General features: G+C 34.6%; 1 protein-coding gene across 1 annotated transcript; it reads right to left on the bottom strand.

Annotated features, from left to right (window-relative positions):
• Positions 1-1,165: 1,165 nt before the first annotated feature.
• On the bottom strand, positions 1,166-25,074 carry LOC132754491 (calcium-activated chloride channel regulator 4-like). Its single transcript, XM_060745127.1, has 11 exons — positions 24,849-25,074; positions 19,888-20,179; positions 9,579-9,693; positions 9,181-9,349; positions 8,627-8,765; positions 6,159-6,322; positions 4,283-4,498; positions 3,762-4,032; positions 2,808-2,963; positions 1,795-2,019; positions 1,166-1,629 (listed from the first exon to the last, which is right to left on the bottom strand). Exons 1-11 carry the CDS (start codon positions 25,005-25,007, stop codon positions 1,166-1,168), a joined length of 2,370 nt encoding a protein of 789 aa, XP_060601110.1. The 5' UTR covers positions 25,008-25,074.
• Positions 25,075-26,527: the final 1,453 nt, after the last annotated feature.

Here is a 26,527-nt window from a genome sequence, read left to right as displayed (position 1 = left end):
CGCCAAAACAGGAAAAATGATTTTGCCTTACCCTGAGAAAGAAACATAAAACGTAGGGTTAGAAACAACCTCACCTGCTGAAGCTTAGAGATGCATAGTCTTCAGTAATTCGAACATATTTATTCTCATTTTACGATCATGCAGAGATAAACGCTGGCTGCAATTCTGATGCTTCAACCTCTAAAGGGGCCTTCAGCTTTTATTCTCTTTTGGGAAAACAATTCTGTGTTGTTTCAAACTAGGTATTGCAGTAATTTTATCTTGGAAAAGAGCATTATTTCCCTGTTAAATCTTCTTTAAAAAGCGTCCTGAGAGCTATTTTTAATGCGTGTCTAAAGTTAGAAGATCGGGAAACGAAACGTCCGGTTTACTAATTAAAATATAGAGAGCGGACCGGTAGATTAGAGATATCGAGTAGTTTCCTTAAGGCTGATGTATTTTATCGTCCCGATATTATTTTCCTTTCTTAATTCTTTTGATTTGACAATAACATGAAACGATTTATCACAAAAATTAATATTATTTTATCGTTAGAAAACCTGGATATAAAAGGGGTATATGTTACGTATATGGACAGAAAATGGACTGTAGGATTACTAGGCGTAATTATGTCTGCAACAACATCAAAATGTGTACAATTTGATTATTCTTTGTAGCTTTATTTTGTGTGATTTGTCTTTGCTAACGAAACTAATTCAACGGGATCTGCTTTTATTTCTATTACTAGTGTCATATAATGTTTATTATTTATCTTTCATCACAATGAAATATAATACGTACAAATAGATAAACACAATGAATTTTTACAATCGAATTAATGTCACAACGAATTATAATTACTGATAAACATACAGGCACACAAACGCGAGCGTTCAAGTAGTACAGATGGTATTTGTACATAATTCTGTTTTCCTTCATCACGTATTTCGTAAACTTGCACCGCAAGTGGGAACATTTTGTTATTCTTTTGCCCTTCTGTAAAGATTTAATAACATGTGAAACGTAAACGAGCTTGATATTTCAATTCGTATACTCGACAAAAGAAATAATGTAAACACGACGCTTGCCATTCTTTATTTGGATTTAAGTGTTTTCACCTTTTAAATTTAAAAACCTGATATTTTTTGTCAACCCCAGAAATTACCATGTATTTTACCAAAAACTTTTAGTTTAAGTTTAAACTTATTATAAAGTAAATGACATAACCAGGGACTCTTCTGTTTCTACACCAAAAGGCCTGGTTACGACTGTAGTCAGAAAACACGATAACTCCTGCTGCAGATCCTAGAATAATATATATCATGACATTTTGTTCTTCTGCTGTTTTAACGTCAACATCCTCCGTCTCCAAACTGCCTGCTTCTCCATATGCACGATATCCTTTAGCGACAACTATTGACAAAATGTTTGACACTTTTCCTGTATTACCCACTTCATCAACTGCTTTTAAGGCGAAGAACACTGTGCTGGTATAAGATTTCTCTGCGTCAACAACAATTTTCAATGCTTCCTTTTCACCAGAATTTAGAGGCTTGAAACTCAAAGTTCCTATATCTAACAGCTCGGCATTATCAAAGTTGTCTTGGAGAGTTTCAAAATCATCGGCGATTCTGAATATGTACTCCGAAGCTAGATAAGATACAAAAATGACAGCTAATTAATGTTCATGAAAGAAAAGAAATAAACGATAAGATATAAATCTTTTTTTAATAGCATAATTCTTTCAATTACAGTTATCTTATCATTACATGTCTTAAAAATACTCCAGTCTGTAAACTAACATTTCACATTTACCTCGACCAATGCTTTTGTCATCACCAGGTGCAGTCCAAGATATTGTAAAATTTCTGCTTTCTCCTGACAATGTTGCTTTTGTGACAATATTATGGATATCAACATCGCTAACTCTTCCTGGTGGAACCGTATCATTTAGTCCAGGATCCTCATAGTTTTCAATGTAAAGGTCTTCCATCACTCTAACACGCTGAAAACGTTCGTTGTATTCCTTCAACTGTTCCTCTGCAAAAATACAATGCTGCGTAAATACATATTAAAAAAAGAAAACAAGATAGCCACGGTGGGCCTTGGCACTGGTTGCTATGGAATGTCAATAGTTGCTTTAAAAGCAACCGGTCGTTTAAGAAAGTCAACGGATGTAATGGAAGCCACCTGTCTACGGATAAGACAATGCATTGGTTGTTATTCAAATCACAGGTCGATATCGTCGTCACCGGGTACTACTGAAAGTCCATGGTTGCTATTGAATTCATTGGTTGCTTTAGAATGTCAATGTTTGCAATGGAATTAACTGGTTCCAAAGAAAATTCAACGGTTGCTATGGACGGCACTGGTTGTTTTGGAAAGTCAATGATCTTTGAAAACAAAGATATACAATTTCATTCCAAAGAAAGCGTCAACCAGTCATAAGCAGAATACTACCATATTTTTAAAAGAGAATTTGAAAGAGAATTTAATATGTTATACCATAAATCAATATTAAAAGACAAATATCTCAAACCAATTACTATCTTATTTACACGTTTCATTCCAACAGTTAAACATAGCGCATGGTGCGACTGTATGATTTTCAACAAAGAGGGTAACCGATATGGAACATACAAAATATGCTGAATCCTGTATGCGCGTGAAGGTCTTTTCGTTATGTCAGCTACCTTAAACGTGATGTTACCATATAATATTGCAGTTGTGACTCACTGAAGCCACACAAGGCTATAAAGTAATAAAATCAAGGTATAATAATTCAATATGTAATATTTGGTAAAAGTTAATATAATATTTGGACAAACCTTGATAAGGTGCTTGACCTCCAGCAGTAACGCTCTTAATGCGCACCTTTCCTCCCTGCCCTTTTGCAAAAATCTTCACATTTATGCGCCCAGCTCCAAGGCATTGTGGAAGTATATATGCTGAATAAATCCCGTCATCACGAATATCATCCGGATCTATTAAAGTATTAATTATCAAAGATCATTTATTATATAGATTTGTTTTTGTAAGAGCCAAATAATTACTGTTAGCTTATATAAATATTCTAACATAAATGTATATGATTTACGTCTTTTCTCTCACCTCAACATACATGCTTCGTTAATTGTTTGTACATGCCACCGTTGCCTTTTAAACCCCCGGTGAGATAAGTGGTATACGTTTACACAAACCATTGTACAAAGTCTCTGGCTATTTCTATTTTGACGAATCTTATCTTATGAGTAATGTTTAATTGGATAAAGGGGATCGTAGTCTCACAAAATGTATAATATTCGGTAGTAGAATTTGTAGATTCCACAACCATACCAACAGACACTCAACAAAAACAAAACTTATATCTGGATTAAACAATAAAAGGCTAAGCAATGTATTTAGTTGAGCTACAGATTACAGTCTGTTTTTTTACCTAATAATAAATAAACTTGTCAGTGTTTATAACTGCGAGTATTTCAATTTCAAATAACCTAGACAATTTTAAAAGTAAGTTAACAGAACAAAAACGATAGCGTTAGTAAAGCATTCTAAAAAAATACATGAGATTAGACAATAGGCGGAACTTCTAATGATAATCATTTCATTTCGTAATCTATTTGGGGCATAAAGCAAGGTAGGAATTGTGTTCACATGCAAAATGAATGTGAAAAATATGGAAAATGTATTCCAACGCCAATGTGTTCAAATGAAACATTCACTTGGGCAAGCATACAGAAAAGCATCGCAAAGGATATATCAAATCAGTAGGAAACGCTTACCTAATCCATTATCATACAAAGATTCGTCACAACCTTTGCCCCCGTCGTATGACTCTACACGAGCTGTGACGTTTGCATTTATTACTTGGGAGTATTCCTTAGTAACCTCTGTGTAGATAATAGGAAGCTCTCCTGTTTTAAAGTCGATCTTCGATGCTGACATATATGCCTCAACTCTTATTATGTCACTACTGACTGGTGTTGATTTTACTACATATTCAAGTGATATTCCACTCGTGTCCATTGTAACCGTTGCTTCATAATCACCAGGCTGTTGCAACATTAAATTGTATATGTTTTAAACACACAGAATCCTATATTTTAAGTTAAGCTAAACATAGCACAAACAACTGCATGTAGTATGTATCAACAGCGAAAAAGAACAATATTATAAATGTCGATTCCAATGTTGATGTATATATATTTTTTATTTTAAAAAATAATATAATGGTTAATCTGTTATTGTTAGGTTGTCCAACAGATAAAATGTCAAATAAAAAAACTATACAAGAATTGTTTACCTGAGCTATATCTGGAATCCGAACAGTCGCTGTCTTCTCTGCAGTAATAAGTGTTCTAGAGAAATCATTTGGGCCAGTTAGATTAATGTCCAATCGACCGCTGTAATCAGATTGTACAACAACGGCAACAAATGTATTTTCTCCTTGATTATTTTCTATAGGAAATGTCAGTTTGACTATGCTTGATGTAGTGCTGTGTATTCTCTCTGATGCTAGCTTGAATCATAAAATGCGTATTCAAATTACAACATCGATTTGTATTGAAATGCTTATGAAATACAATACTTGTATTTACTAACTTGACATTCAAGGTATCGTGGACAGATATATTACATGCATATGTATATTTATATGAAAATAGTATATATGATGTGTCAGCTATGACAAAGAAAATGCCCTAATTAAGTATTGTATTTTCATTGTGTATTTATAAAATACCGACGATCTACCATTAAACTAAAATCTAGATAAGAAACATCTATCATCGGCAAATTATTTTGTTGACAATTACAAAAATATCTTCTACATTCATAACTGAACACTACTTAAATGTTTACATGTTGAGTTCGTTTTTATGCTAGTGTAACACGGGCGTGAACGATAAATGGTATATGCCGCTGCCGCCTATGAACAAGCCTCAAAGATTCATATCGCTGCGACATTTAAGGCTCCATTTTTTATTTTGTTAATGCATGGTGCAAGCGATGCTGTCAGTCAAGTCTACGTAAGATTTAACGGATTCGTGAAAATAGTTGCAAATATCTACCACAACCGGTTTGTTTCGATAGGACTGTGATGACTGCTAAACTATTATTTCAATCAATAAAAGCACATAAAACTAGATGTTCCAGTTTCCAGGTATGTACAAATGATTTCACGCCGTTTCTGTTGGAAATATCAGCTAGAACAAGTATCGGTGCATCTTGAGTGACAGACGACAGTGTGCAATATGACCATTTTCATGTTAAATCTTTCCTCTTGATTCGTCACATGTTGCCTGCTTTATTCTTCCAATCAGAACGAGAATAAATTCTCCGTTAGTGGCCTCACCCTTGTTCCATTTTAAATAACTGAATAAAAAAGAGAATATTAGCACTTTAATAAGGACAGAAAATACATTGTATGTATACCTTTCATATTTACTACTTAACGTTACAAAGACACTGACTAAATGTAATGATAGTTGTAAATTATGATAATATTATGCACATACGCAATTCTGAATAACATAATAATGTATATTCAGACACGTTTATTTCTTAATTCGTCAATGTAACAACACATAAATTGATGTTTAGTATACTTTAAATTTTCCAAGCGTATCAAAAGTTTTTAGAACTTTGTTTAATATTACATCAGAGATTTTACTTCCAATTTTAGATAACTTTCATCTTTACATATTCCACAGGACATCACACTATTGTATTTCATGCCAAATGTTTGCAAACTTCAAATACTTAACAGAGTATAATTAACAATTCACTTTTATTCTAATAAATATAATGTTAAAGCCAATATTTTTTCAACTAATATAAGAAGGAAAGCTATTTTAAAACAGGAAAGCGTTGTCAACTTGTAATTTAAAAATGTCTGATTTCAAAATTATTATATTAGATAAAGTGACAAGCTTATTTGATATATAATAATTCAAAATTATATTGTTGCAAAACAGTAAAAGGAAAATCTTATTTAACAGTGACGAATGTGCAGTTCTAAAAATAATGTAGCTCCGTCAATTTGAAGATGTTTAATCTGAAATTGTTAGATAAATCTTCAAATAGACCTATTTGTGGCATATCTGTTTTCGTCAGTATTTATCATGTTTCTTATTATTTTCTTAAATTTATTAGCCAGCTTGAATTTTATGATTACCAACCTCAATGGCACGTTCAATGCCACAACCAATACATGTACCTCCATAAGCCACAGTAGGCAGACTATTAATCAGCTGATCTCGTACGGAATCGGATGTTACATTTGTCAGTTGTTGTACAACTGTGGCTGTGTTACTGAAAGCTATGATACCAAGAAGATAGCTGACTGACGGAATGACGATCTTTAATGACAAAGCGTGTTACTTGTTTGACAGGATTTCAAGGCCGTTTCCCCTGAAGCTATTTAATGACATTTAATTTGTTTAGCTTTGTATTAATATTCATGTTTTGCATGTAAGCAAGGAGAAGCAAACTTGTGAGTAAAAAGTGGAATTTAGGCAAATTCGGAAATAGTCCGCGTCGGCCAGTTTAATATACGCTTCGAAAAATTAAAGCTTATTATCATTACAGTAAAAAATTCCCTTTATCGAAAACTCTGTATTCCGAATCCTCTATAAACCGAAACGTTTTGGCGTCCCGACGGAAACACCAAATTCCAAAAACCGGAACGATTTTAGCAGAATATTTGTTCAATTTCAATGTAAATGATTCCAATGATGTCAATGTTTTCAGGTACATTTTCAATTCAATTCAAGGCATAAATTTTTGTTCTTGTCCGACGGTGACAAATTATAAATTTTATCTATCTTCACTCAAAGATTTGCTCAATTAAGACGACCAATAGAAAATGAAAATATTCAGATCAATGAAAAATAAGTAAAAACTGAAAGCATAAAATTAATAATAAAAAGGATAATTATGGGTTTTACTACAGGGGTCATGTTTTAAAATAATTCTTAAAAAAAAAAATTGTCTTTTCCCAAAAGAAAAAAACTGGGGCAATCCGGAACCCTTCCCCAAAAACTAAAATTAATGAGGGTTTTCCGAGAAATCTAATTGGGGGCATGCTTGTAAAATACCCATATAAGATCAAATTAAAAATTTACGAAATAAACCATAGTGCCAGAATTATCAGATGCAGGGGCATAAATTAAATTTGAATTATATTAAACTTAAATGGAGCGAAAAACTATTATAATATTAGAATTTTTTAATTTTAGATTAGAATTTCTATTTTCATTTTTTAAATGTATAAAGTTAATTAAAGTATGCTAATGAAAGTAAGATGTTTAAGACTGGTGAAACATATACATATTTACCTCATATGCCGGAAAACATTCCAGCACAAGAAACCGTATTGTTCAGTTTCTTGAAATGAATTCAAATGTGGGCTGGAGTGTTAGTAGAATCAGGTGCTTATGTGCATCTAGAAATCACAAAATTATTAGATTTATCGAACAACAACCAAATTTTATAAAATTACGGAGAATAAAAGGGGAAATCCCACAGAAACGCACAAAACGACAAAATTGAAAAATGTTGGGCAGGCTTCGGTTTTGTGATTTGCGCCTGTTTCCAATGGGAACGGAAAATGGTTTAAGTGCAGCGTTAGCGTTCATGCCCGTTAGCAAATTTGATAAAATTTAAAATTATAAAACATGCGCAGATGTGTTCATGGTTATCTTGAAACCTTTAATGTGACACTGTCATTCCGCGAACAGCGGCGTATGGTCCCCAAGTAAAAATATGAGTGTGCCCTAAACGAGAAAACAATGGGCGGAACAAAATAAGATGTAATTTTGAAAGGAACTCAGAGGTTAGGTAGCCTGCATATCACAGATAAGCTGTCAAAAGACAAATTTAAAAAGCAGCCAACATATACTATAAGTGATTAAACAATGTTCAAATTGGGAATACTGGAACCACCCAAATAGAAAACAGAAAGAATTAAAAGTACACAAGCACAACAATAATGTTGTGCTACACGATCTTTAATTATCGGAAATAAAACATCCCTGATTTAATGAACAGGGCGATTTTAGGCCTCAACACGGCACAAACAACGCTGATGTGGCAATAAAATATAGAGAAATTAAGAATCCCTGACGAACGCACGAAACGACAAAATTGAACATGTTGCAGGCTCGGATTAATTGAACATGTTCATTAGATCCCTAGCACGGGTTCAGCAGTATTTAACATGTACCATGAAATGGAAAAATTTGAATTATGAAACATCCGCAGCTGTGTTTATAAGGCGGTTATCATGGAACCTTCAATGTGACACGATAGGGCCATTGCACGAAGAGTGGCGTATGATCTCCGTGCCCCCATAAAAGGAAAACAATGGGTAGAACAAAATAAAATGGAATTTTAAATGGGGATCAGATGTTATGAAGCCTGCATATCACAGATAAACTGTCAAAAGACACATTTAATAGGCAGGCCACATATCAAGTTGGGAATACTGGAACCACCTAACTAGAAAGAAGCCTACTGGAAATAACTAAAACAACACAAGCAAAACGATAATGTCGTGTTGAACGATCTATAAGACTGATGTATGGCAATGAAATATATCAAAATTAAGAAGCATTATATTTCTTTAGAGTTGTAAAGTTAACATTACCTGAAAAGTCCCGATGATTGCTCATTATTTCCCAAGTACTCTCGGAACGACATAGTTTGTTGTGTTTACTTTTTCCAAAACGGTTGTGCCTCACATGCTTTAATGTTGTTGGATCACTCCTTTCGCAGAACTTGGATAACTATGATCAAACAACGTGTCACATGCGAGTATTTTCAGATTGAAATCAACATGAAGTTTGCATACAGAATTCAGACCGGCATCCAATATTGCGTATATTATCCTAAAACTTATAATGAAAGCCTCATTTTCAATTGAAAGACTACATTTGTCTTTAGAGGAAAACCCAGAAATACACAAATAAGTGCATCACAAATGAATTTATACACACATTCGAGTTCCTTAACGACTCCAAAAATGGCTTTTGTATAGTCTATCACGTGACTTATGAAAAGATGTATTTTTTAATAAGAACGATACCAAAATAATTAATGATTATATAAGGAAAATACACTTAATATATCAAAGTAGAGTACTCTCATTTATAAAACAATTTTATGAAAAACATATCTTAGGTAATTAAAGTAAAGTCTTACGGCATCTATCCATTGATAACCCATCAAAGAAGCCTCTAAATCTTGATTTTGGTGGGGACAAAAGTTGCAATTATTATTCAATTTCTTTCCAGTATTTTTATAATCACATGCAACACTTTTCGTGCAATCGCTGCCAATTCCAATTTCTCCCTGCATGTCCTCTGTGCATCTAAATTTCACAAAATATACATCAGGAAACTGGCAGCAAAGCGAAAAAAAGTCAAACATCTTTCATTATTCCTTGATTTTTTTAATAGTAACTGTTAATGTAGTACAATCTGGTGATTTAAAATAAAAAAGAAGTGAGGATAAAAAACTAGACTGAGAATTAATGATTTGAGCGCCGTATCTCTTTAATAAAGTTTCAAAAGTAACTTTTCATTCACAAGCATACAAACCTTGTTGGTTTCCACTCCCCTTCGTACTGGTAAAATTGGGAATTATCATGTGAAATTGGATACTCATCATATAAGCCATACCGTAGATGACCAAACTCGTGAACAATCACGTTATCTGTAATAAAATTTAATCATTTTTTTCACCATTCACAAACTTGCAAAGCTGTTGCATATTCTTGCATAGAATAACATTAATGGAGAAAAAAAAAGACATGCATTAATGGAGAGATTTACGTGACCAATATTGTTGCATTTTCCTCAAATATAATTGATGTAAAAATAGATTACTGCAATGATTGTCACGGTAGTCTCATAATTTAAACATAACATACTATTAACTGTCAAATGACACTGCACTAGCACATATAAAGTATGAACAGAGTGTTTAGTTATACAAAAATAGATAACGAAATGCGGAAAAACAAGAATAGCACTAATGCACCTTTTTGCATATCTAACTACTGCACAAACCCTTCAATGAGTCCTCGTGTTTCTGCAGATGTAAATGCATGGCAAAAATGGAATAACCCTTTATTCTAGCTCTAATATTCATGTGTTAGACTACGGTGTTCAGTTTTGTTTGCTTATAGGTTTACGAGGGGTGTTAAAATATGAATGCAACTAGGCCAATACCCCGCTTTTAACTATGTTTTGCACGAACTTTGTACATGTATCGCATAGACGTTTGTGTAATACAACACATGTGAAAATCAATTAAGTTTAAACATATTTTATTGCATTAAATACATGTTTACAAACATATTATACAAATAATGAGTATATATAAAAATGCAAATGGGTTGGGCAACAAGTTCTCACAACATTAGATTCAGCCCTTCCCAGAAATTAATATATCAGAAGAAAATACTATTAAGGTATGATCCACCAAATGCATTACCTCCACTTTGAAGAGTATTCAAATAGGCTAGAACTACTGTCAACTGCATTGTAACTGAGGGGCGCGGGTTCAAGCCCCAGAAGAGGCAACTTTTTTTCTTTCTTTTTTTTTCTTTGAACATTATTTGTGTCTCTCAGATCACTCTTGAGAAGAAAAAAGTGTTTCATTTTTAAATATGAAATTATTGGTATTTATTTGCTAAATTGTGCCAAGTGTATTATCAAATATGGTACCTGATATTTTCAAAGTCTAATAAAATAAAAACTAGACGGTAAAATTATTTTATATTTGACAAGCACAACCAATATACTAATAAGAAAATTTATGCAAACTTTGAAAACAGGTCCGAATTTGAGAAAATTTTAGGGATATTTTGAATAAGGCCCTCCAAGTAGAAAAATGATCAAACAACTACTTAAAATGGGTGGGGTAGGGTAACATTTATATACATATTTCAAACATTTTGAGTATAAACAATAATTTTGCTAGGTCATTTGTTAGCTAAACGCTATTATTTGTTTCTTAAAATATGTTCTATAGGAAAACATTTTTAATAATGATTATATAACAGAATATTAAGAGTTTCTCATTTTTGAAAAAGAGCCCTTCTAATAGCCAAGTTTTACTTATTAAAAATCTCCATAACTCGTAAACCATACGGTAAACTTTGTTTAAATTTTGCATTCTTGTGTCTTTTAAGGTATATAACTGACATATGTTGTCAATTTTATAGTTCTTTATAGTGCCCATTATGGGGCTCATACCTTAAGGCAACAATGATTACTTTTAATATGCATATAAACTTTAAAATATGTATTATTCCATGATTCTAACGAGGATGGTAAAAACGATGCATTATATAATTGAGTGCGTCTAGCTATAGTAACATAGTTGTTTTTATTTCACAAAGGATAAGAAGTAGTTACTGATACAGTAGGCGGAAACGAAGAAGATAAATAGCCCGGTAGTAAACCGTTTTTAGCTTTATAAACAATTACAAGTTTTTGAATTTTTTGCCTATCAGAGAGTGAGACCCGACCGACTTCTTTGACCAAGCAATCTATTGATACTGACCGAGTTGCACCAGAAATAAATCTAGCGGCTTCGTATTGTAATTGCTCAAGTGGTTGTTTTTCATATTCAGCACACCCATCCCAAACAATTGATGCCTTCTCAAGTATCGGACGCATATAAATTTGGTTTGAAGTAGATCTTTTGAGTTGGAATTTTTTAGCACGCATAGAGCCTAATACTTTTGATGCCGAAGCTGAAATATTATTAATATGTTCGTGCCATTTCAAGTCGCAAGAAAGAGTTAATCCTAAATGTTTGTGATTATCCACGAAATCTAGAGAGATATTATCAAAAAATAACGAAGGCTTGATTCCATGATTTTGAGGAGAAGAACATAACTTCTGTTTTATTTGGATTGAAATTAATCAACCATTGTTTAGACCATTTATCTATTTTTCAAGGTCGGAGTTAAGAGTACTTTCAATGTAATTTAGATCGTTAGAGGAAACGGATAAAGAGCTATCGTCAGCAAAACGTCCTGTTACGCTTAGATGATTTTGAGCAATATCGTTCTTAGGGAAAAAAATTTAGCAAGTTCGGAAATATTTCACTGATTTATTGAAACTATACCAATTTGACTTAAACCAAGTACATAATTGAATAATGCATTTAGTTTTCGATTAGTTTGTAACAATAAATTGTCAAAACCCTGTTGCCTTAGCTCACTGTACAGCCTGAAAGACGTTAGGGGTAAGGCGTTAAAATTCACAAGGAGTTCAGTATCTAGTGTGACCCCCGTTACAAGCTAATACTGCTAAACACCGACGTCTCATGCTACAAATCATGATTCTCTCTTACACGACGACCTAAATGGTCCCATAAGTGTTCAATCGGTGAGAGATCAGGCGATCTTGCAGGCCAGGGGAGAAGTTTGCCTCAGGCGGTTTCTAAGGCGACTAATTGTAGACTCATGGCGATTGAAATGCCGAGCGACAGCTCTTGCCGTCATACCAGCGTGGAGCATACCTACAGCTCTTTGACGTTCTTCTAACGTCATTCCTTGGCGACTCCCCATTGGAATTTCTTCGAGTTTTAAACTGGCTATTTTGTTTGTGGTAACAGCTCAAAACAATGACATTACATAACTCGACTCTACATGCTACCGAAATTGCCGTGCTTACGTTGCACGTGATTTTCGAGTTTCTTACGCTTCGCTGATAAAATACACAGTTTTCGAACAAACACAACAGATGTGTAAAGAGCATCGATAAGTACATCATTTACATATAAAAACGTCTTCATTCGAAAGCTCAACAAGAAAAAAATAATAGGTGTGAAAAACTTGCTAAACTTTTTTCTTTCAGTAGTATATACAAGAAATAAAAGGGGAGCAAGGCCCGAGCCCTGTAGTCACCCGCTAATATTTTTAGCACTTCAGAACATTCAGGACCAACAAAAACATATTGTTTACTATTAGATAGTTAATTTTCGATCCATGTAAGAAGTTCATTTTTTATACCATATTGTTTCGGTTTGAAAAGTAAACCCGAATGTCAAATCCTATCAAACGCTTTTGATATGTCACAAAATACAATGAAAGTAGATTGTTTTTTGTCAATTGATTCGCAAATTTGATGATACATGTCGATTAGTTGAAAAATTGTCGAATGGCCCGGAAGAAACCCTGATTGTAACGGATATATCAATTTATTACAATGCAAATGGTTATATATGTTTAAATACTATCTTGTCCATGACTTTCCCAATGCAGCTTATTAGTGATATAGGTCTATAATTGGAGGGGATGTGGGTGTCACCCTTTTTAAAAAGGGGCATTACTTTTGCAAGTTTCCAGGAACTGGGATATGATTCTTCATGGAGTGATCTATTAAAAAGTACACTAAGAGGATAACAAATACATTTTCGCGTTTCTTTCAAAATTTGATGGCTAATTTCGTCAGGCCTTGTTGCTTCATTTAAAATTAAATTTGCAAGAATACCTTTAGCCTCTTGTGATTGGATAGTGAAATTGGGTAATATTTGATAGGAAGATAATTTGCATGGTATACTTCCTTTTGATTGAGTTAGGGATCAGTGTGTCAAGGTCACTAGTGCTAAAATAGATTTGTACAATTTTGCCCATACAGCCTTTATTTATTGACAGATATATTTCATATTTGGTAGGAAGATAACTTGCATGTTATTCTTACTTTGGATGGAGTTATGGGTCAGTTAGGTCAAGGTCACAAGTGCTAAAAATAGATTTTTACACTTTTGCCAATACAGCCTTTATTTATTGACAGATTTATTTCATATTTGGTTGGAAGATAACTTGCACGGTATTCTTCCTTTGGATGGAGTTAGGGGTCAGTTTGATCAAGGTCATCAATGCTCAAAAAAGATTGTAACATTTTTGCCCATACAACCTTTATTTATTGACAGGTGTATTTCATATTTGGTAGGAAGATAACTTGCATGATATTCTTTAGGTGTCATTGGGTCAAGGTCAAGGGTGCCAATTATAGATTTCTAACATTTATATATATTTGATAAAGTTGAATATTTATCACTTCACAAGTCATAGCAATGACTTGGCAATTTATATATTTCACAATTACAAAATGCCATGACTCTGTCAAGCTATACAACTTGTGTTTAGAATTTTTTGGCAATGTTTTTTTCTATAACTGAGTGAATGGGTAAACATTTTTTGAAATATTGCTACTGACAAGAATCGGAGCCGGGGGCATTTGTGCATAACAAACACGTTCTTGTTTAGATTATTAACTTTTTTGCGTAAGTGTTTGAAATGGCTCCAGTCATTAACAGATTTAATTCTAATAGCGATTTTTTTCGTTCTATCTATTTTTCTTGAAAATCGCCGTATTTCCGAGTCGTACCAAGGTCGATCATATTGACGAATAGTTACATAATTTGTTGGTATGCATCATTTTGCTAATTCAGTAAGTACTGATGTAAAATTTTCGCAAGCATCATCTACAGAACATGACAAAAGAAAAGCCCAATCATAATTAAGAATTAGGTTATTAAGATTGACGAAATCCGCTCTTTTGTAATTCCAAACTCGGCGTTTGTATGATTTTAAAGTCTCTTTTTCGAATTTGATAAAAATGTAAGTCCCGTAGTGGTCACTTATGTTGTTTGGTGTAAATGAAATACCCGAATTATATATGCTAATAGAAGAGGAAACTATGATGTTGAAGAATTTACCGTAACACGAGTTGGTTCATTAATTACACTTTTCAGGTCATTAATTAGAAGAATATTACTAAATTTGTAATTATTTCTATTAAGCTGGTCCTCATTAATGTCACCTACAATAATAATTCTTTCACTGATTTCAAAAGCTTTTTCAACGCTATCACTTAGTTCTAACCAAAAAGAAGTAGAACCAGTCGGCTGCCTATACACAGTGCAAAGTAAGATGTTTTCATTCTTGTGTCTTGTGTTCGACGCAGAGACAAACATTTAGATAAAATTCAAGTTCATATTGATGCTTAGAAATTACCTCATCGGAGACATATATCCGAACCCCCCCCCCCAGAATGACACGAGGCATCTTTTCTATAAAAAAATATAGTTGTCTATTTTTAAACTATTATCGGAAACTGAACTATTTAGATGAGTTTCTGTGAAACAAAGTATGTCGAAGTCGAGCCAGTTGTCTTTAATGTATGAAATTTTGTTTCGCACGATTCTAATATTTTGGCTGTGTATTGATAAACAGTTAAGTTGCAATTCACTGTTAGGGCCGGGCGCTGATTATCAGTAATTGCAACATGATAGTGCCAATTATAAAACTTAGCCAGTTTAAGTCAAAATTAGAATCACAACATTGAAAGTTTCCAAAAATAAATGATTTTTCATCACATACTGATCTGTACAAACATGTTATATGTACAATCATAAAAAAGTATAATAAATCTATTTGCTTCAAGTTTGTGTAAACAAGAGCACCGCTAGGCGGAGCATAATATGCCCGAAAGTGTTGTTTGTTTTTGTAAGGATGAAACATTTGTAAAAAATTCTGGAAACAAAGTGATCCCTCGGAAGCATTAATCACAACAAAATAACATAAGAATTGCAGACTCGGTTTGATTGAGTCTGTACATAGACATGGGAATTAAATACAGTATTACCTCCTTCAAAAAGCAATCCTCCTTTATAGCTGAAGAACCTTCATATATATACAGTAGCTGTTTTCAAAGCATCAGCATCAAGTTGTAGTTGTGCTACAGAAACCACAACTTTCCGTGTAAAGATCATTGTGACCCTGACCTTTGATCTTATGACCATAAAATCAATAGGGGTCATGTATTGTACATGGCTGTTCATCCTATAAGATTTTACAGCTGTAGGTTGATTAATACTTAAGTTATTGAGCGGAAACTGTTTTCAGTTCTAAGTTTATAGTGACCTTGACCTTTGACCTTGTGACCCCAAAATCAATAGCGGTCTTCTATCCAACATTGACAGTCATCATATGAAGTTTGAATACTGTGGGCCAAATGGAACTTAAGTTATGCTCCGGAAACCGTTTTCAGTTTTCAGGTAATAGTGACCTTGACTTTTGACTTGTGACCCCAAAATCAATAGGGGTCTTCTACCCAATATGGACAATCATCTAATGAAGTTTGAATACTGTGGACCAAATAGAACTTAAACTATGCTCCGGAAATCATTTTCAGTGTTAGGGCAATAGTGACCTTGACCTTTGACCGTGTGACCCCAAAATCAATAGGGTTCTTCTACCCAATATGGACAATCATCCTATGAAGTTTTAATACTGTGGGCCAAATGGAACTTAAGTTATGCTCCGGAAACCATTTTCAGTTTTAAGGTAAAAGTGACCTTGACCTTTGACCTTGTGACCCCAAAATCAACAGGGGTCTTCTACCCAATATAGGCAATCATCCTATGAAGTTTGAAGACTGTGGGCCAAATGGAACTTAAGTTATGCTTAACTAAATTGCTAACGGACGGACGTACGGACGGATGAACGTTCCAACTTGTTGGGTTTAGGGGCTATTTTCTTTGTTATTCTCTTTGTTATCTTAAGGGCTAGCCCCTAAACCCTTTGATCACGGAATGAACCTATTGTTCTCTTTTGTTCTCTTTACTGTTATATAGCCCCTAAACCCAAAATGTTTGCTCGGACGGACGGACAGACGGACGCCAGGGAGTATAACATTATATGCCCGAAATTCTTTCGGGCATATAAAAAAGATTTCTTGGTAAATACATTTATAATTTACACACTTTCATACAGCCCTGCAAAGCGATGTAAAACAATCATATCGCCACCCGCCATTCATTTAAACTATTACCTATTTGGGAAACACATACATACAACAATAAATTTGACGAGTGGCGACAGAAATATTATGTAAACATTAACGACAGTTAACATACATGGATCGGAAAATATGGCAACCTGTAGAAAAATGAATCGCATTTAAAAAGTAACAAGTATAAAGTATGGTTATCATAACAAGCAATTATCATAGTATTGCAAGCAATCCATAAGTCCCCTACCGGTTAGAACCCCAGCAACATTCGGATGGGCCATTGGCCATTCAATTTTACCAGTGAATGAGTGACATGAATGAACTTAAATCTTTTGAGTTTGTCTACATCACAGTAATGTGTTAAGTTCCCTGCCTTGTAAGGAAACTATGTTTATACAACAGATAATCAATCAGGTGATGTATATTCTTTTCTGCGGGTGGGGTATGGGGAATGGAATGGTCACCTTGAGGTCCATCAGATGGACTAATTGTTTCAATAATATTACGTTTTTTGTTGAAATATGGAGTTCTAAATTCACTTTTTCTGGCAGCCATAACAACTAGCTACTTGATATACTTTATATGCCGTTGATTGGCAGCGGGTTATATTAGAATGTTTTTCACAAACAAAGAAAAATGGCGCCTTTCATCAACCAGATAAATATTTGAATATTACAGCTTTAATTCACAAGAAGTCCAAACCATATATTGCACATAAATTGCTTTGTTTTTATTATACCTGGTATTATTCAATAAAACAACATTGTTTCACATATATCGAACTTTATTTCGCTTTTTCCACCCGACACGCTAATATCAGCTTATCATTGACGCCATGTTGAATAACAAAACAACTTTGCCAAAACAAAAAATATTGAAAATATGAAAAAAGTCATGGATTTGATAGTTACTGATGCAAGATTTACAACAAGGTATATAGTTAAATGCGTTGGTATCTCTGTAGGAGCCGCTCATACAATGCTCAGACATGATTTAAAAATATGAGGGATAAGTGCCAGATGTATACCCGATTTCTTTACAAAAGAGCATAAACTTGCTCGGGTAAGAATCTCCAAACAATTGGTTTAAACATATTTATTTAAGCTCGATTGCGAAATAAGTTCTTGCAACTTATATTAATCACTTTCGAGTCCGCTTCCTGGAACCAACCAGTACTAGTGGCATATGTAGAAACATGGTCGTGACCCGAGTAGGGCTCGAACCCATGATCTCTGGGTTAAGAGGCAGACACCTTGACCACAAGGCCACCGCACCCGCTCCAAACAATTGTTGAAACACTTCCCTTTACAATCAATCTTTCGCAAATATCATCACTGGCGATGAGACATGGGTTCACTTTAATGATCCCAAGCCAAAGATACATAACAAAATATGGGCAACCAAAATAGGGTCAAAGTCCTTGCATATCAAATTCTGCAAACAAAAGTGATACCTCGGAAGCAATAATCACATCAAAAGTACATGTGAAAATTGCAGACTCGGTTTGATTGAGACTGCACATGAGGGAAAAGGTCACGCACCATGAGCGTCAAAAAGGTCAAGTATGTAATTGCCTTTACAAAGGCAAGTCCTTCATAAATTAAAGAAATATTTGAAAAGCTTGGTCTCCGTGGTGTCAGGTTGTTGCATGACAATACTTCGTCACACAAAACGGCCAATGTACGAGACTATCTTAAACAGGAAAAGTTTGTCGAGCTTCCTCACCCTCCTTATTCTCCAGATATTGCCCCTTATAGTTTATTCCTATTTCCGAGGCTAACATAAAACATTGCTGTAAGAAAATATCAAACGCGAAAAAAAGCTCGGGTCGGCTATTTTCCATTGCCTGAACAGTATACCTCCATTGCCTGAACAGTATACCTCAAAATGATTATGAAAGCGCATTTAAAAATTGAACTTAAAGACTAAAACTTTGAATATCACATAGTGGTGAGTATTTTGAAGGATTGAGATAATTATTTTGACACTGTTTGTTACGCACTTCTGAAAATCGACCCAGTTTGTTTGTTTCATTTTACGCCTTTCCCCAACAGTATTTCAGTCATATAGGCGGTAACATTCATATTTGAACAACCCTCGTTTAAGCAGAAGAAATGCTTTCTGTATGGTATTTATGTAGTTTATCATATTATCCTTTATTTTCCATCAACATATCCGCACTGGTATTCAGTAAATACATGTCGTATATTTATTTCTGTGATTTTTAGCCTGTGTATCAGACTATGAACGAATCGAAATAGTTAAGTAGTTAGCCTTATGGCATAGTACCTATCAATGTCCCGTTCTCACATTATTACGTCCGGAGCGTTGGGCTGTGAATAGGTTGACCGGGTTTGAAGTTGTTATTGTGACTTTCGTTGCCATTCATCATTAAAAAACCTTTCTATTGTTAAAAAACGAGATTTTGTTAAAATTATATATTTGGATTGTTTTGTAGTATATGTAGGTATAACATTTCAAACACCGCATTGATTCTAGAAGGGGGATAGTACAATTAAACGATTGAGCTGGATCAAGCTAGGGTAAGATAGAAAAGTTAGAAAAGAGAGAGAGAGACTTTAATTATTAAGTTTTTGATGGTTAAGAGTAATATTTATTAATTGTATATACATGTTGTTATGTAACAGTTTGAAATAAATACATCAAGGTTATAGGAATTGTGCGCATATCATGTTTATTGAAGGATAGGTCAAAACAATCGTTGTTAAAACTTAATATGAAAACAAATATGATCAACAAAGATTGGCAGCATTCACAGAACACATCCCCAACAAAATCAATCAAGGCAAGACCACCGGGCAACAGGACACAAAGACAAACAAGTGAAAGTAAAGGGCGAACCTTAATATACCTCGTCAGAACGTCCCGATATAAAAGGCGTGTCTTCAAGCCTTGCCACATTGGCAACAGCTGCGCATAAAAATAAATGAAATTTTGCAAGATGTGTCTGCAAACTAAATTTTCACCATGTTCAACAACAGTGAGAAAGTTTAAAGGTTAATTCATGTTTTAATTTGCTGTTTCCAATTGTTTTAGTAATTATCGAATAAAGGTAAATGATACATACCATGCAAACCCCAAGATGTTTGCCCTGTTTTCAAAATAAATTTTTCTGAATGAAGGTACATATATGAACCTCCAGTGCCACAAGATGTTATCCCATATACCCTTGGTGTGCCGTTTTCGTCTTGTTTAGCGTTGTCAATAATTATTTTCTGTTCAATGTGTGAAGGTATCAGAGCCTTTTTGTACTTTTCCTTATGCTGCCATGTCTTTGGTACAATAACTTTGATTTTTCCGAAATACAGATGACTTTTGGTGGCTGTAAACAGTAGTTTAGACGAGTCTGTAAAAATTTTCTGAAATTCATGAAAGATAATTTATGACAAATAATAGGACATATTAAAAAAACAAGAATAAATATCAACAAGGCAAAGGCAACGTTCACCGGACGCGGCCCCCGACACACTAAAAAAACCTAGAGCGGACACAACGGTGAAAGGAGTTGGACATGTAATGTGAAATAATATCAACTAAAACGGGACCATAAGGGTATTAAAGGGAAAAGGGCTGTATGGTTGAAAAGGTGGGGGGTAAAAATGGGTGAGGGGGGATTGAGAAAATACTTACTGTCAACGACAATCGAAAAAGACAGACATCACAAAACATGTAAACATCCAAAACAAGTAACAAAACAGACATGAAAAACACGTGAAGGAACACAGAGGGGAACCGCAATACCGAAATAAATAAAACACATACAAAATTATGTAAATATGTATAAAAAGGTACAGCCTAATGACCATTACCAAAGTACTCGATGCCTTAAAGGAAGGCAAAGCAACAAGAAAATCACCTACAAGGGCCCGACGAAGCAAGACAGAAGACGAACATTATGACAATTCAGTCCCAAAGGGCTTTAAGAACTGTCCATCATAGAGTCTCCCACTTAGTCCGTACGATGTAATTAAAAGTAAAAGGGTTAAACACCAAGCATGCGGTCTGCCTTAAAATAAAGGGCTTTACGAACTATCCATCATAGAGTCTCCCACTTGGTCCGTCAGATGCAATCAAAAGAGGAAAGCGTAGTGTCCAACTGTAAAAGGGCTGAACACTAAACATGCAGTATGTCTTAAAATAGTAGGGTCATAACCTCTTTTAATAAAACGTTTCATGATTTTAGTAAAAACAGCAGAAAAATTACCATGACCCAAAATCTTACGAAGTTTGTAAATCACATCGCCATAAAAACCAGGCTGGCTAATCCCTTGTCGCAGAAGAGTTTTTAAATCACTATTGAATATGAAAATTAAATCAAAGTTACGATTGTAAAATTTAGTAAAATATTTCCGTAATTTATCAAACCGAGCCTGCAACATTTTCAATTTTGCCGTGTTGGGCTTTCTTTAGGGATTCTGTATTTATCAATTTTATGATAGCGGTAGCCCTGTTTTAGAAGCTTGCTGGTAATAAAAATATTCCGCTCGTTGAAATCCTTTACGTTGCTACAAGCTCTAGCGAATCTAATTAACTGGGAAACATAAAATAGATAAATACAGAGTATTTATACAGAGTAAAAACATAAACCCCGTAAGATGTTGCATGGGGTACGTCTCCATCTAAATGTGGATAATTAACTATACAAAAGTCAAAGTCATCTCTTTTATCATAGATTTTCGTGTGAATAGAATTGTTGTTGAAAGTAATATGAAGATCCAAAAATGATGTACTTAAATTTGAAGAGTTCGTTTTATTAAGTTGTAGTTCATGCGGATAAATGTCAGACACCATTTGATCAAAATAAGGATTATCTAAATTAAAAATTTCATCAAGGTATCTGGAAGTATTATTAAATGCGACTATAACATCTTGTTGTTTATCTTCAGAGAGACTCAACATAAAGTCTCTTTCATAGCAGTACAAAAACAAATCGGCGACCAGGGGTGCACAATTAGTACCCATAGGAATTCCTATGATCTGTTTAAATAGGGTTTTACCAAAAAAATAGAGAAAAACAGAATCCCTAAAGAAGGTCCAACACAACACAATTGAAAATGTTGCAGGCTCGGTTTGATTGAGCCTGTTCATGGACGGTATTGGAAAGTGCAAGTTACCGTCCACGCCCCCTAGCACCTGCCACCAAACCTGACATAAAACTTTGTAAAATATTTACGCAATTTATGACAGCTTTTCTATCCGCCTAAGGTCATTTTGGAGGGTGACTGATTGGTTTGTAGGTGCCAGAGCAATGTATATTGCAGTGTCGTCTGCAAACAAGCGGACCTGGGAATGTATGTTTTGTGGGAAGTCAGTCATATAGGCGAGAAATAGGAGGGTTCCTTAAAGTGAGCCTTCGGGGACACCTGAGGATACTGGGATTGGGTTAGAGCAGCTGTCGTTTAGCACAACAGACTGCATAGAAAACTTTTGACCCATTTTAAAGTTTAACCCCTGATTCCATAGTCATGTATTTCCAGCAGTACTTTCTCGTGACTGACCTGTCGAAAGCCTTACTGAAATCTACAATAATCAGATATACTTGTTTATTCTCAAATACTGAGGTGACCATGTCATTTACCAAAATAAGTTGCGTGAAGTGTTAATCAATGGAAGAGGAAACTATGTGTTCCTTAACATTAGACAACACACATGTTAAGGAAATTGGCCTATAACTGGCAGGGGCTGACCTATCGCCTGTCTTGAAGATTTGGGCTGCATATGCATATGTATAATATGTTCATCAATCATGTTGGGGTGGTAAAGGATGTAATGGTTGGTGAAGTAACAATGGAAAGGGAAACTATGTGATCCATATCCTTACACAAAACATATGTTATAATTGGCAGGGGGGGGGGGGAGCATCGCCTATCTTTAGGATTGGGGCTACATATGCATATGTATAATAGTTCCATTAAAATCTGTCTGATAGTTGAGGACAAGATGTGGTTAAAAAGTGTTTGTTTTCCTATTTTTAGCTCTGTAAGTCCTTTTATTCAGCACATCGGCACAATTAAAGAAATTTAGGGAAATAACTGCCCAATGATCATTTCTATAAAGTTTTATCTAAATATCTCGTGCGGATAAGAAAAAAATTGTCATAATTTATATCACTTCTTTGTCTATTTTTAGCTCTGACAGCCATATTGTCCAGCAGACCAAAACCATTTGAGCAAATATTATAGACGACTATCCAAGGACCATTCCTATTTATATTTAATAAAAATTACCCAATAGTATAAGAGATGTCATTTTAAGGGTATTAATCTATATCTTATGCAACAGTCTTGTAACATTTATCAACAGTAAAAAAGAGAGAAATAAGAATCCCTAAAGAAAGCCCAACAATGCAAAATTGAAAATGTTGCAGGCTCGGTTTGATTGAGCCTGTTCATGGACGGTACTGTCAAGTGCAAACTACCGTCCAACCCCCTAGCACCGGCTTAAGCAGATTTCAACATTTGACATGGACTGGTAAAGTTTAGAATTTTGAAACATCCGCAGATGTGTTCATATGGCGGTGATCATGGAACCTTCAATGTGACACGTTAGTGCCATTCCATGAAAAGCGGCATATGGTCCCCAAGTAAAAAAACGCATGTGCTCTTAACGAGAAAACAATGGGCGGAACTAAATAAAAAGGAATTTTGATAGGGGATCTAAGGTTATGTATCCTGCATATTACAGATATGACGTCAAAAGACAAATTTAAAAAGCAGGCCACATATCCTAAGGGTGATTCAACACTATTCAAGTTAGGACTACTGGAACCACTCAACAAGAAAGATGCCGGATAGAAAGAACTAAAATTATATTGTTCCATTATGATATGGTTGATTTCCGAAAAATTCATTAACACACATGAATATTGTATTATTGTATGTAAACAATATAATGTTCCGGAACAAAATATTATTTGCTATTAAAAGTAGGGTTTTTGCAATTATTTTGTGCATGGCCATTCGCTTTTAAGGCAATTATCTACTATGTTTATTTCATGCAAGCATTTTGAAAGTATTCTTTCTTAAAACTCAAACATTTTATACGCCTAAAGGTTTTTTTATTTTAAGCTCTGGTGGCCATCTTGAGCAGCAGATCGGAATAATTTTAGTAAAGGAATGCCCAGTTATGACGTCTGTAGAGTTTTATCAAAATATATTGGGCGGTTGAAGACAAGTTGTCAATTTACACTTTTTTCTATAATAAGCCCTAGCATCAATCTTGTCCAACAGACGGAGCCATTTAAGCATTTTTATAAAGATCCAATTAAAGATTATTTCTGTATAGTTTAAAATCTACCAAACGATTAGGGAGGAAATGACTTTTAAATGGTTTTCTATATTTTGCTCTTGCGGCTATCTTTTTCTACAGACCGGATCCATTTGAGTGTATTTTGAAGGATATTACCGAAGGCTCATTCCTGTTTATTCCATTAGTATTCTTGTGAGGGTTTATGATGAGATATCGCTTTAGTAAAATGTTAACGGCGGACACATGTTTATATTGAGCACGTTGTGCTCAGTTGAGCTAAAATGAGCTCGGTTGGCACAAAAAAAGTAATCATATTGTAAGATCATGTACATTTTATTCAATTCTAGTATATTGTTTCAGTGTGCCTATTTGCCTTTTTGAAAAAAAACATTGGATTTAAAAAAAATTAATATTGACTTATTGATGTAGTTTTTCTCGCAGTTGATGTGTGTGTCGCATTTGCTTTTGTATTTTTTGTTGTTGTTTGTTTGTAAACTTTGTTCCCTTCTTTTCCGTGTGTTTGTGTTGGGGAGAGGAATGTAAGTGGCTAAAGATGTAGTTTTATTGTTGTTGTGGTTTGTGTAAATAATCAACATATACATATATCTAATTTTGCCTAATGCATCTTTTGCTATCAAAAAGTTATATTATACTGATATTCTTACGGATATATATTTAAGTTACGAAATGCATATCTTTTACCAGAAAGAAATATAAAAAATACATTTAATTATTTATATAACTTTATTATAGTAATATATTTAATATAATATTTTTTACCTGTATACGCTTTAGAAGAAATTCACTGTCCTCGTTGTTGTCTTGTATTACAATATACAGATCCTCATATCCGCCATTATATACACGGATTGTAGCGATGTATTTGAAGCACAAACACATTATCAGAAATACCAAAATCTTCATTATTTGCTTTCTCATTAAAGCAGAGCAATTCCTTATTACAAGTGATATATTTAAGATGATTTTATAAATTTCAACAATGCGTTTACATTTAACATGGTAGTTGTATTCGGATTGATGCTGCTTTTAGATAACGTACGTGGATCTTAAGGTATGACCATCCTTATGCATTATTTCCGTGTTGAAGAGTATTCTACGGTGGCAAACAAAGGTGACATGTGTGTGTTTTTTTTATCTCGTGCGCACGAGATACTATGTCGTGGCCACGAGTTACTAAGTCGCGGCCACGAGATAGCTTTTGTCGTGGCCACGAGATACTATGTACCACGAGTTACTTAGTCGTGGCCACGAGATAGCTGAGTCGTGGCTACGAGATACTTTGTTGTGGCCACGAGTTACTAAGTCGTGGCCACGAGATACTATGTCGTGGCCACGAGTTACCAAGTTCGTGGCCACGAATTACGATGTCGGGGCCACGAGATAGCAAGTCGTGGCCACGAGAAATACTATGTCGTGGCCACGAGTAACTAAGTCACGGCACACGAGATAAATAACCAATCAGATTACACCATTTATATGAATTTCCCTAATTAACAAGACATGTGCTATAGTTCAAGGATGCCCCCTACTTCACCAGCCTGTAAAAGTGCCATTTATACAACTTATTGAATAGGTCAATAATTTTACATTTAGCGTCACTTTGTCCCTGATTTTTGACCCAATGACCTCGAAATTATTAGATGTCATCTACTGTTCTGGTGCAATGATCTTTCTAGGTTATATAAACCATGGCTTATTCCTTCTAAAATTACTCAACAGACAAGGATTACTTCTTATAGGCTATATACTGGTCCATGGGCAATGTCCCTTTCAAATAAAATAAACCAGGACTTATTCCTTTCTTCATGGTTTATTGTATAAAACAAGGTTAATATGCCGTAGAACGTACAAACTGACCAATTATATCAACAAAATTGTCCAAACAAAGGGTATAGTCAAAATTAATGTCTGATTGATTTGGAAGGTGACTTTCTAATATGATACTAAACAAGTTTTCAAAGTGAATATCTTCAGTATTTTCAAAGATTAATGTTGAATGTAAAAGTAAGTTGTTAAGTTAAAAAAAAATCATAATATATATGGTGTATTCTGCTTGGTTTATTATCTCGTGAAACTCGTCTTAGATATCTCGCTCCCACGACTTAGTAACTCGTGGCCACACGATAGTATCTCGTGCCCACGACTTAATAATCTCGTGGCCACAAACTAAGTTACTCGTGGCTACGACATAGGATCTCGTGCCACGACTTAATTATCTCGTGGCCACAACTAAGTTACTCGTGGCCACGACTTAGCTATATCATGGCCAAAACTTAGTATCTCGAGGTCACGACTTAGCTATCTCGTGGCCGCAACTAAGTAACTCGTGACCACGACATAGTATCTCGTGGCCACGACTTAGCTATCTCGTGGCCACGACTTGGTAACTCGTGGGACATAGTATCTCGTGGCCACGACTTAGCTATCTCGTGGCCGCG

Source organism: Ruditapes philippinarum, unplaced genomic scaffold (genome assembly GCF_026571515.1).
Source record: "Ruditapes philippinarum isolate M1 unplaced genomic scaffold, ASM2657151v2 ctg4154_1_1_1_1, whole genome shotgun sequence".
Lineage (NCBI taxonomy): Eukaryota > Metazoa > Mollusca > Bivalvia > Venerida > Veneridae > Ruditapes > Ruditapes philippinarum.
Note: the sequence above shows the minus strand (reverse complement) of the source record. Positions and strands in the feature narration are given on the sequence as shown.